This window comes from Physeter macrocephalus, chromosome 21, assembly GCF_002837175.3.
Source record: "Physeter macrocephalus isolate SW-GA chromosome 21, ASM283717v5, whole genome shotgun sequence".
Lineage (NCBI taxonomy): Eukaryota > Metazoa > Chordata > Mammalia > Artiodactyla > Physeteridae > Physeter > Physeter macrocephalus.
Genome location: NC_041234.1, coordinates 101,753,432 through 101,765,552, shown reverse-complemented (window position 1 = coordinate 101,765,552; position 12,121 = coordinate 101,753,432). Strand labels below are relative to the sequence as shown.

General features: G+C 47.3%; 1 protein-coding gene across 3 annotated transcripts in view; it reads right to left on the bottom strand.

Annotated features, from left to right (window-relative positions):
* Window positions 1–264: 264 nt before the first annotated feature.
* The window catches only part of UTP14A (UTP14A small subunit processome component), a 20,204-nt gene continuing 8,347 nt past the window's right edge, over window positions 265–12,121 (bottom strand). For 2 of the 3 annotated variants that reach the window (XM_007103036.3, XM_007103037.4), the window contains exons 7-15: window positions 8,700–8,819; window positions 8,507–8,601; window positions 7,776–7,899; window positions 7,616–7,693; window positions 6,583–6,973; window positions 3,892–4,298; window positions 2,945–3,135; window positions 2,716–2,815; window positions 265–710 (exon numbers count right to left, since the gene is read on the bottom strand). In XM_007103036.3, the coding sequence (XP_007103098.1) occupies window positions 438–710; window positions 2,716–2,815; window positions 2,945–3,135; window positions 3,892–4,298; window positions 6,583–6,973; window positions 7,616–7,693; window positions 7,776–7,899; window positions 8,507–8,601; window positions 8,700–8,819 (1,779 nt within the window). In that variant the 3' untranslated portion in view covers window positions 265–437. Of the gene's footprint in view, window positions 711–2,715; window positions 2,816–2,944; window positions 3,136–3,891; window positions 4,299–6,582; window positions 6,974–7,615; window positions 7,694–7,775; window positions 7,900–8,506; window positions 8,602–8,699; window positions 8,820–12,121 lie in introns of those variants that run through there. The other variant, XM_028482528.2, reaches the window with a different exon arrangement.

The following is a 12,121-nucleotide window of genomic DNA, read 5'->3' as shown; positions in this document are numbered from 1 at the left end:
TGCATACTGCTGCTAGGTTCAGAAGTTAAGAATATACAGTATTTAATATCCCTGACTGTTTAAACTGGTTGTTTATGGTTATATCCGATGTGATGGATTTAAGGTCGTAGGCTAGGGTAACTTCCCTCCAGTCCAATTTAGGACAACATAGTCCTTGGTAAGAAAATAAGGCCCCCTGACAAGTGCGACTGGAGAAATGCAATGGGGAGCATCCAAAGCTGTCTTGTCTAACTTGAAGGAAATAGGAAACAACACAGAACACACTCCAGTTAAATAGATTTTTAAAACACCTTTATTTCTAAAATGTGGCTTAACTACACCCGCAGGGTGCTAAGCCAGTTTTGGAACTGATCCTGCAGCTCGGAGTAAAACCGAGCCAATGGAGGAGCAGTCAGGGCTCCCAGTTCCGGGCACCAAGGTGTCACTACTCCAGCAACTCAATCTACAGAGTTTTTCTTCAGCTGTTTTTTGTGACGTACGGAGAGTCGTTTTGGATTTCTCTGTACGACAGAGAGGTCCGACCTTGAGGAAGACCGGTAGCCCACATCCTCTGCTTTTATAGGCTTAATGATATGGCCTGGCTTGGTCACAACCTTGGGCATAGTCAGCTTTTGGAAGGCCCTCTGGGTGTTCCATGTAGATCCTATAGGGGTCTGAATGGTCCTTTCAAATTGCTGATGGTGTGTGAATGGATATGGAAGCATCCGCACCTAGAAAGGAAGGCAGAGTGACGTGGCATGAGCCAGGCCTGTAAACTCTAATGGCACCTGGTCAGGTAGTTTTAGCACATAGGCCACAGTTCTACACAATGGCTGCAGTGAGTGAAGCTTCTGAGAGGCTAAGGTACCCCCATGCCCCCATCCAACCTTAGGAGTGCCAATCTGCTTGATGGCATATGGGAGTAGAGGGGCCTAATTTGGATTAGAACCTCCCTTCCCCCAGGCTTACACAACAATCTAGGGATTGAAAAACCATCCCAACGAGACCCCTGTAGCTATAGGAACACTACAGGAGCTGCGGGTTACTGGCCCCCAGTGGGTCTCCCTATACAACATTGTGACTGCAAGACACATCTGAGTATTGGTGTATCTCTGTGACTCTCCTACCCTCTTCATGCTCTTAATCCCTTCCTTTCCTCCCCTTGATTCACAGGATTGATGTTTTACGGAACCCAAAGATTTACTCCTGAATCCTGAACTCTACCAGGCTATTACGCTTAGCTTCATGCTCTTCCCAAGTCTCATTTCCTTGCCCAGGATTCTTCTCCGCTCCACCAAAGCGCTACCTTCAGACATATAAATAATCTTTAAACACCTCCCCAATGGCCAAAGAGGAGCAAAAAGATGTAAGCAGAAAAACGGTAAGTTACAATCAGTAGTCTCTAGAGATACTCAATGGAACACTCAAGAGAAGCTGAGTACTGCCAGGCAATCCTGGTGGTGGTGAAGGACACAGATTCTTTAGGTTAAGGGCGGGTCTTAGTGGGGTTGATAGCTAGATCTGTGCATGTCACCCAGAGCAAAAGAAAAGAAAAAAACACCTGCACAAAATATTCAGTCTTGGGAGGTTCCCCTCCTTTGGCTCAAAGTGCTTTATTCTATTGCATGCTGGGACCTGAAGTGTGTATAGCTTATTAAAAAGATGAGGAAAATCAAGGGAGATTCTTGGAAAGTTATCTGTCAATTTACTGTGACTGTGTTAAAAAACAAATAGTTAAGATTTCTGGAAGGGAAGGGTGATCTTTATTGAGGTCTGTACTCTGCCCATCACCTAGAATCCGGGCCCGGTGAAGCACCCCTTTTCTCTCCGTCTTATCCCATAACTGCTTGTTCATTGCCTATTTTCTGCTTATATATCCTCAATTGGGATTACAATTCAATTTATGCAGCAAAATAAGATCAAAAGAGTATTACTGAAATGATATTTTCTCCTCTCTTCTGTACCTATTAAATAGCCTTCCCCCACTTCAGAAGGAAAAATACAACTCATTTCAATATTAAACTGGCTGGGGACAGATCACAGGGCCACAGACTTTCAGAACTGAAGGGAACATAAAGGTCACCGAGTCCAATCTCATTCCCAAGTCCCTTTAACACATTCTCACAACCCCAGAGCAACCCCTTCTCTCTTTTGACCGGCAGAAAGTTTTTCCTTGAACTCTGCCTTTCCTCTCACTTCTACTTTATGTGGCTTCCACACGACAGCCTTCAGTATACTTGCAGACCACGGTCATGCTCCAGTCTGCTCCTCTCTTGGGTAAACATCCCTAACTCATTATCACATGACACAATTTAAAATCTTTTCATTGTCCTGAACAAGTACCGGTTGGTCTTCATTTTTCTTAAGATGCAGCTTAAACCTATAGCCTCTGAGCATTACCTGGACTATAAACACAAGCCTGCAGAATAGCAATTCTTAGTTTGGTGAGACCCATTTGCATCAGCATTATCTGGGGGTACTAGCTGAAAATGCAGATTTGGGGGCCTCACCATTGCTGCAAAGATTATCCTTTAAGTTTTAACTTTCCCAGCCAGTAATTGAAACAGCAGAGTCAATTTGGAATTATTCATCTCAGAGCCAGTGAAAACAACAATAGATCCGATTCTGTGGCCAAGATCACACATCCCTCTTGACCACAGAGCAACAGAACGCTCCTCCCAAGCAGGAGAGCCAGGCAGCAAAGAGGAGGCTGCTAAAGAGCTCTCTATCCCTCACCTGATGAGCCACTGCATGGATGTTCCGCTTCTCATTGAGAATCACATTTGGCAAATTCTTGTCTTTCCTTGGAGGACCCTCAGGGGCTTTAATGAGAAACCTGGAAAGCAGAACAGCAGGACGTCTGACTAAGAGCATTAAGGACTTAGTCAAAAGGGCAGAGAGGATGCACGAGGGTGAAGTGGGAGAACTTGGTGCCGTTCTGACAGGCTTTCTTCCCTGTTCTTACCGGCGTCTCTTCTTGGCACTGGGCTTCAGGCCCACACCACCCCACTCGCCCCAGCCAGGCAGAGTCAGGTCCACGTCCTTCGGCTTACTCGCCTCCACAGCTTCCCTCTTCTCTTTCAAGAAGTCTCTGATGACATCATCCCCAGCAAAAGCTTCCTTTATCATCTGCCTTTGATCTCTCTCTTCATCTTCCTGGGAAGAAATGAACAACAGCTACAGCTTGCCTCCTGAGCCGAGGTTCGTGGCAAGACCGCTCGAATGCTGGGTCGTGACATTTTAGCGCCCCCTAGGGGGAAGTGCGGAACAATGATGGTCTTGCACTACAAGCCCATCAGCAGCCAATCAAGTTCCAATCTTCTCTCTAGGGTAAATATCCCTAGCTCATTATCATATGACACAATTTTAAACTTTCAATAAGGAAACTGCAGGGTAGAGGAAGGAACAGCCTGTGTTAGGAGGGGGAGCTCCAAGTGGGCCTGGCCAGAATGTGGAAGTCCTCCAGCTTATATCTCTGAAAAGACAGGCACCAGGGCTCCTCACTTGAGCAGTTTCAGTGCCTTAATCGGGGAGCCCCCCGGATCATTGGAGATCCCACTGAGTAGAGCAAAATATTGTCAACAGCTCACTGACTCACCTTTGAGTTGTCCTGCCTGGCATCTGGTCAGAGCTTTGAGTGACTCCCTCTTTCCTCTGAGGGCTTTAGAGTCACCCCAGGGAGGATTCAGTGGCTCAGAATTTAAGGTGAGGGAGTCTCAGTGGCACTCACAAACAAATTTGCATCTACTAAACTGTCACTGGGACCAGCCGGGCCCATACTATTCCAGACCTCTTAACTGCCGCCATGTGCCCCCAGCACAAAACTTCACTGATTCTATTCCTCACGCAGGAAGGACACTTTCCACACCAGGTCTGATACCCCCCAATGGCCACGACCCTGGCTCTGCTCACCAACTCCTCTACTGTCGTGGGAACTGCCAAGGACTTCATGGAAGGAGATTTTGTGGTCAGGAGGTTCTGGAGATCAATCATTTGCTCCTTCCTTTTCTTCTCCCTGGGGACACCAAGATGATTACTTGGGTTCCTCTCCAACTGCTGCCCTTCTACCGCAGCTCTGGGAAGCTCCTTGTTTTGAAAACATCCTTCTTTGCCCAGCTCCTCCAGTTCGTCCAGAGTCCGTGCTCTCTCCGGCCTCTGCAGCAACAGAGGCTCCTCTTCCTCCCCGGCAGGTTCCTCTCTCTGGACCACCAGAACTGTCCTTGTTGAACTCAGTTCTTGCTTCCTGGACTGATGGTTCTCCCTGTTGAGTTTCTGAGACAGTGCCCTCAATTCAGACAGCACCTCCTGGCTGCTAGGATCTGGGGGAAGAAATGAAAGCTGTCGGAAAAGTAGGGTGGGAGCTGCCTTGTCAACAAGCGTCTACTGACCTCTCGCTGGGCGCTGGGCACCATGGGAGACATGCTAACGAGGACAAATGGGAAAGAGAAGATGCCATTCGCTGGATCTCCCGGCGAGTTCACTAATCGTTACCTGTCAAGTCGCGGACAACGGAGTTTAGGAGTTAAGAGCAGCATGTTGGGAAGCAGATGTCCGGGTCCTATTCCCAGCTTTGACAATGACTCACTGTATAACTGGAGCTGTGGCTTAATTTCCCCATAAAGTAAACTCTGCTTGGAAAGATCACCCCAAATTCCAAATTTGTATTAAAAGAGCTGTTCTAGCCAGTGGCCTCTAAATTCAACTTCATTGTCATTTATTATTTGTAATTGCTAAAAAATTGTGACTTCCAATTTGTAATTTACACTGTAATTTCCTACTTGTAAAAACTGTATCCAGCATTGTTTTATCTTTTTTTTTGCTTTTTATTTTTGGCTGCATTGGGTCTTCGTTGCTCCGTGTGGGCTCTAGGCGCGTGGGCTCAGTAGTTGTGGCTCGCGGGCTCCAGAGCCCAGGCCCAGCAGTTGTGGCGCACGGGCCCAGCTGCTCCGCGGCATGTGGGATCCTCCCAGACCAGGGCTCGAACCCGTGTCCCCTGCATCAGCAGGCGGACTCCCAACCACTGCGCCACCAGGGAAGTCCTTGTTTTATCTTAAAGCAGCATTTCACAATCTGCTGTGGCAGAGTGAAGTAGCTCACACTTTCCAGCCATGAGCATCATCTGAGCAAATACTGCTAGTCTCTGAGAGCCCCGAGGGAAACACAGCCGTGACATGCTTCTAAACTGTCCTTTGTGTTGACTCAAGTTGCCCCATTCCCAAGTTCATCCTGCTCTCTAGCTCTGGCTTGAAGCCATTGGAAGAAGCTACTTAGATCTGGCCTGAGGACATGCATGTTTATTTTCAAGGACCAACTTTCCTTGCTCATTTTGTTTGGGGTCCATGCCTTCCCACTGTTTTAGGATACTATTTCCCCAAAGGTTTGGGATCATTCTATTTATCATCCAAGGAAATCCAAATCCACCCTTCATTCCACAACCAACTGTTCTACACATTTCACTAGATGGGCAGCTTTTGAAGGGGTTTGGGAGGAACCATCTCGGCCTGCGGTGCTGCTTTCTACAATCCTCTTGGAAGCGACTGCTTGCAATTATTATTATTATTATTATTATTATTATTATTTTTGCTGTACGCGGGCCTCTCACTGCTGTGGCCTCTCCCGTTGCGGAGCACAGGCTCCGGACGCGCAGGCTCAGCGGCCATGGCTCACGGGCCCAGCCTCTCCGCGGCATGTGGGATCTTCCTGGACCGGGGCACGAACTCGTATCCCCTGCATCGGCAGGCGGACTCTCAACCACTGCGCCACCAGGGAAGCCCTGCTTGCAATTATTAATTCCAGAAGTCTTTAGCTGAAAACCCTAAGTAAGGGTCCTCCAATACATTCTAAATGACAGCTCTAAAAAAAACTTTTTTTTTGCCACTGAAAAAGATTCTTGATGTCGTGTAAATGCATTCAGTATTCCTCTAGGAAATATAATCGGACCCAAGAATCTGTCCAGATTCAGGTGATTTCTGAAGGCAGTTAGTTTCCTAAGCAGGCTTTATAACGCCCTGCTTTGTCCCCAGAATGGGAACTCTGACCTGCCTTAAGGGTGCTAAGGCTGCTAATTAATATATAACATGCAAATCGAGTCTGCGCATGGCACAACAATTCTGATTTACCCTGTACCTTGAGGAGTCATTCATTCCTATCGAGAAAAATCACACCCCATATCAACATATCAACCGGCATTACGGACAGAAAACTGCAGCAATGATTTGAAGACATTTCATAATGTCTCAAAATACGCCTCTGTGTCTGTGGGTGTGAACGACTTTCAGATTTGCCAGTCCACCACACGCACTTCTCGCTGGCTTGTGGGCACCAGTGATGTTAACTCCTGCCCTTCCTTCAAGGATGGTGTACTTCTGTCTTTCTGAAGACTGAACACACACTCTAGAGCCATGCAGATGCCTGCTTATTAAATGCCTTTGAAGGAAAATGGTCATTACAAATCTGTTTTCTCTTCAGGGACCCAGGGCACTCTCTTGAAAGTGCCTAGAGCCTAGTCACTCTGTGACACAGGTGGGCGGACCCAGCTTTGCTCGCAGTCTGCCAAGAGCACCAGCACTGGGCACTGACCCCCTCTGGCCCACCACTGCTCACCTTTTGTTTCTTGGCTGCCCACCAGCTTGGCGATCTGGTTGAGCCCAGACTTTTGCCTAAGTGATCGCCTTTCCTCAAATTCTTTCAACAGAATTTCTTCCGCCACCACTGGTCCTTCTTCCTCGCTTTCAGGAGCCTCCTGGGCTGCAGGCTCTGCAAGTTCTTCAGGGTCCCCCTGGACCTCAGCCTCTTTTGTGTCACTGGAGTGATTCCTGAACATCCAGGGGTTCGCTCCATCTGCCTTCACCTGTACCTCATTCACCACGTCAGGGACAAAGGGTTCACCCTCTTCCTCCGCACCTCCCTCCTCTTCCGCACTCTCAGAGGCCACCTGGATCTTCTGCATCAGCTCTTTGTTCCTGGCCAATTGTTCCTGCATAGCCTGGCGAGCCTGGAGGAAAGGGTCACAACACGAGCACCTTGTCATTAGTGACCACAGTAACACCTTCCCCGGTCCATTTCTTAGAGCTGCCTCCTCTCAATTTGACTTAAGTATTTCTTACTGGTACCTACTGTTCAAACTGCACATACACCACTGTGTTAACAGCTATGGAATAAAACGGAAGACAAATACTTTGTCCTCAAGGAATCAACATGTGAAACAAGGTTAAAAAAAAAAACCCACACAACTCCTCTCCCCTTTAACTGGACTTGCCTTCAATGCTGTTTCCCTTTCATCTCTCCCTTTCCATCTTGTTCCTTGGTCATTTTCCTCTCTGCCTTAGAGATTTTCTGATGCCTTTTTAGAGTCCTGGTTTTCCAAGCATCCTCACGGCTCTTTCCCAAATCTGCTTCTGCTAGCATCCTTATGGATTTCCCTTTCTTTCCTCCAATTCCATCTTTGATTCTTAAGAGAATGGTATTGTTTTACATACATTGGTAATCTGAACACAGAGTGATCCCCCTGGTAATACTAGAGAGTAGCCTCAGAGTCCCCTTGCTGAAGTTGTCTTAAACCAGAATAAAAGTTAAGGCTTTATCTACACAGCTGAACAGCAAGCCTGGATGGTCTCTCACCCTAATGGTCTCTTACCTCCAGGTCATACTTGGCCATAAGTGCCTTTGACTTTGCCCATTTCCCACTGTTCTGGTGCTTAAGGCTCATTCGCTCCTGGAAAGAAAGGGCAGAGTGAGATCCTTATTGCTTTCCGGGGAAAGCTGGTTCAAGGGTTGGGGGCCAGAGGCAGCCTCACCATCATTCTGGCCTTTTCGAGTTTTTCCAGTTCTTCCAATGCTGCAGCAGGATTGACCTTCCGCAGCTTCTCAAACTCTTTTAGGGCTTGCTTGGCCTTTCCTTTCTTCAGAAGTTTGTGATACCTATAGGATGAGAGAGGTACGGAGGAAGAGATTTAGCTGAACCACTGGCGCCACACACGAGTGCCCTGCCACACAAGGGGTTTCCCTATGTGGGGGAATGGAACGGACATCACAGAGCTAGCTGACTGTACAGAGCTGGCTCGAGACCTGCGAGGCCCTGCGGGACTCTCAGTCCCTGCAGCCCCCAGGGCAGACCTCTGCAGAGCAAAGAGTCCCCTCTGCTTCTAAAACGCAAGGGAAGAGCAGAATAGGATCCAAAGAGGCAAAAAGGCAGGAAGGAAGCCCTACTGGCCTCCACAGCTGTAGAACTCAAGAGCTCATTCGGCAGAACCACTCTGTGATGCCCTGGAAGGGAGAGAGAGTAATTGAACAGTCCTCTTTTTAGCAAAACCAAGACAGAAAGCCAAAGCCACAGGAGCAGGTACTACCGAAGGAGGCAAAACTCTCTGAGGTTGATTTGAAAAAGAAAGAGGCTAGTCACTACTCTTTGGGACCTCTCCTACATGACCCCAGCCGCCACGGGCAAGGTTCTCTCCTAAGGACTTGAGATTCTTCCTCGTCACTTTCTTCCATGGAACCCAAGGCCAGTACACAGGGGCCTCCTTACTTTTTGCTTTTGATTTTCTTCTCTCTTCGAGCCCTGGCCTCATAGTAGGACTGCAGGGCCCGGGCCCTTTGAAGCTCTGCTCGGCGCATCTTCACCTATAACGAATGACATTTACAGTGACCCCTGGGCTTGATGGCAAATGCTGGGAGAAAGAGAGCATGCCTGGGTGGATCAAAGGGCCTAGCACACTTACCTCTTCCAGGCTCATGGCTTTGAGAGAGGCCTTTTCCATGGGAGTCAGTAAAGGGTCTGTCACTGGCTGCTTGTTCTTATGGAGGAGATTAAAAATCTCCTGCTCCAGGGGAGTTCTTGCCTTAAGGAGGTAACAGAACACTCTAAGTCTTAAATCATGCTCCTAGAGTCTCCCTCTTTACAATCCTATGGCCATCTACTCTATGACATTATAATTGGAATCACGAACTGGATAGGATTGACTGTTACAGCAAGAGAAGGGGGTTCCAGGCTCGCTGTTCGGCTGTGTAGATAAAGCCTTAACTTTTATTCTGATTTAAGACAACTTCAGCAAGGGGACTCCAAGGCTACTCTCTAATATTACGGGGGGGGGGGGGGAATCACTGTGTTCAGATTACCAGTATATGTAAAACAATACCATTCTCTTTAGAATCAAAGCAGGATGCCCTTAAGGCTAATGCTGGCAGGAGAGAGGAACAGCAGTACCAAATCGTCAGTCTTAAGAGTTGCAAAACAGAACGGTCCCTGTATTGTTATGTATATTTGAAGCAAAACACTCTTAACATAAAGTTAGGGACCTCAGATCCATATCAGCCTCCTTTTAAGAGTATTTCTAGAGAAAAGGGGAGGTTAGGTCTTAAGATGAGCACAAAAAGACACTGCCTTTAACAATAAGACCTTCAGGTAATTAGCCTGCTTCCTGACAATTCAAATTTAACTCTCATCAGTTTCTAACTTTGGCTCCAACTCCTCAGTTGCCAGTTAACTTTGCAAACTAGGTGGTGTCTATACAGATGAAATGAATGGACTGTGAACCAGTGACTTTACATGTCAACAAGAGACCCCATTTGCTGCTTGACTGATATTGTCAGGATGGCTAAAATAATCAGGCTGATCATGTCATGGTCTACTTTGGCAAGGCACAAGGACAGCCTGGGGCAAAAGCCAGTTTCAAACCTCATGCACGTATTTTATGTGGTTTTCTTCAACGGCCATATACATCATGGTCAGTGTTAAAACTTACAAGTATGTGGACAAATGCATAAACACACATCATCACACGTTACACGGCACTATTTATCTAACCATAAACCTATTCTACTGAATAGTAAAGGTGCATGTTCTTCCATTTTTAGTATTTGCAGTAGTAATCAGTCACAGGCTACAAAGTGATTTATATTACAATGCTGTAATCTCCCTCCAATTCAATTCAATTTACAAACACTTATTGATTGCAGCTACAAGTACCTACATTCCAGGTACTTTTGCAGGGTGCTAGGAATACACAATTAAGATAGTTCCTGTCCTCATAGAGCTCATAGCCTTTCAGAGGAAAGAGACATATGCACCACTAACAACATAATGGGTTAAATATTAGTCCACAGGAGTAATCACAGAGGAAGGAACAATTAATTCTGATTAGGAGGTGGGGCGGGCTCGGGGAAGGAAGACTTTTTGAATTAGGCTTTGAGGCATAATCACAATTCTACAAGGAGGGGGAAAAAGCCAAATGGAGAGATGAGTATAAGCAAAAACAGACCTAGAGAAAGCAAAGGTATGTCAGGGAACAATGCACTGTCCAGTGTAGCTAAGATGCCAGGCACTTCTGCCTTATTCTGTAAGTGGACAGCCTTTTGAAGGATTTTAAGCGGGAAAGAGATCATCGGTTTTGTGTTTTGGAGAGAAAATCCTGGTGATTGTGTAAAGGGTTCTATGGAAGGTGTCAAATGAAAATGAGGAGAGGAACCAGGGATGTGAGAGTTATTACAGAGAAAGAATTACAGGACTAGACCCCCTGCATGAGCTGGGGATGCTGGTAGTTGAGGGGAGAAGGAGTTATGCCATTGACTGAGTTATAGCATGATGGTCGTGGTACAGAGTTTCAGGGTCTGGGGAAGGAAAATGCCAGGCTTTCTTTGTTGTTGAGAAGTTTAGGTGCACAGGGGAGAGCCAGGTGAGGCCTGCTAGTCATATGGAACATGGGCCTGGAACTCAGAAGGAGTTGAGAGTGATCTGTACCATGTTTACAGAGCAAGAATAAAAAGGACTAAGAAGAGTCAGATAAAAAGCAAAACAAACAGACAAGAAAACAACAGCAGGACTACGTCACAGAAGCCAAGGGAGAAGTTTTAACCACATGATGTGTTAATAGTGTCAAATAGGCTGAAGACGCAGAGGACTTGGGATCTGGCTATTGGGAGTCCCCTTGCTAACACCTTCTGAGAGAAGTTTCAGGAAGGCAGTAGGGGAAGAAGGCGAGAGAATGGAGACCAGCTCTTCCCAAAGCATGTTCCTCAGCAGCTGACAAGATTTACTTCATTTTTTAAAAGTTTAAAATTCAATGTGTTCGATTTTTTTTCTGCGGTACGCGGGCCTCTCACTGTTGTGGCCTCTCCCGTTGCGGAGCACAGGCTCCGGAGGCGCACGCTCAGCGGCCATGGCTCACGGGCCTAGCCGCTCCGCGGCATGTGGGACCCTCCCGGACCGGGGCACGAACCCGTGTCTCCTGCATCGACAGGCAGACTCTCAACCACTGCACCACCAGGGAAGCCCTCCACTGCGTTCGATTTTTAATAAAATCAGTCTGTCCTACCTGGGTTAGAGTAAGTCATAGGGGTTTCTTTACTATCTTTTCATAGCCTTTAAAAGGCTAGTGTAGGGGCTTCCCTGGTGGTGCAGTGGTTATGAATCTGCCTGCCAGTGCAGGGGACATGGGTTCGAGCCCTGGCCCAGGAAGATCCCACATGCCACAAAGCAACTAAGCCCATGTGCCACAACTACTGAGCATGTGCTCTAGAGTCCGCAAGCCACAACTAGTGAGCCCGCATGCCACAACTACTGAAGCCTGCGCGCCTAGAGCCCGTGCTCCACAACGAGAGGCCACCACAATGAGAAGCCCATGCACTGCAATGAAGAGTAGCCCCCGCTTGCCACAACTAGAGAAAGCTCGTGCGCAGCTTGCAAAGACACACAACAGTCAAAAATAAAAATAAATAAATAAATATATTTTTTAAAAAAAGTCTAGCATACACTGTGGACCGCCAATCTCCAGTAGGGGCATGTGGCATTTTCTAGCAACGGAACCCTACCAAACCCCCCACCCAGTCCCACTCCCAGGGCACACTGAGAAAGGAAGGTTTTGAGGAGAACACTTTGGGAAATGCTAGTGTCGGCTGCCAGTGGAGGGAAGAAGGGAGTGGTGGGAAGTTACCTTACATCATTTCTAGCACTTTACAGTTTACAAATGCTTTCTCACACATTATCCCCTTTAATTCTTCTCAGCTAGAGTCAAACGGAATTTTAGGAAGCTGGACCAAAACTACAAGTGCAGACATTTTGGATTCTTAATCTCCAGAAATGGGGCTTCCCTGGTGGCGCAGTGGTTGAGAGTCCGCCTGCCGATGCAGGGGACGCGGGTTCATG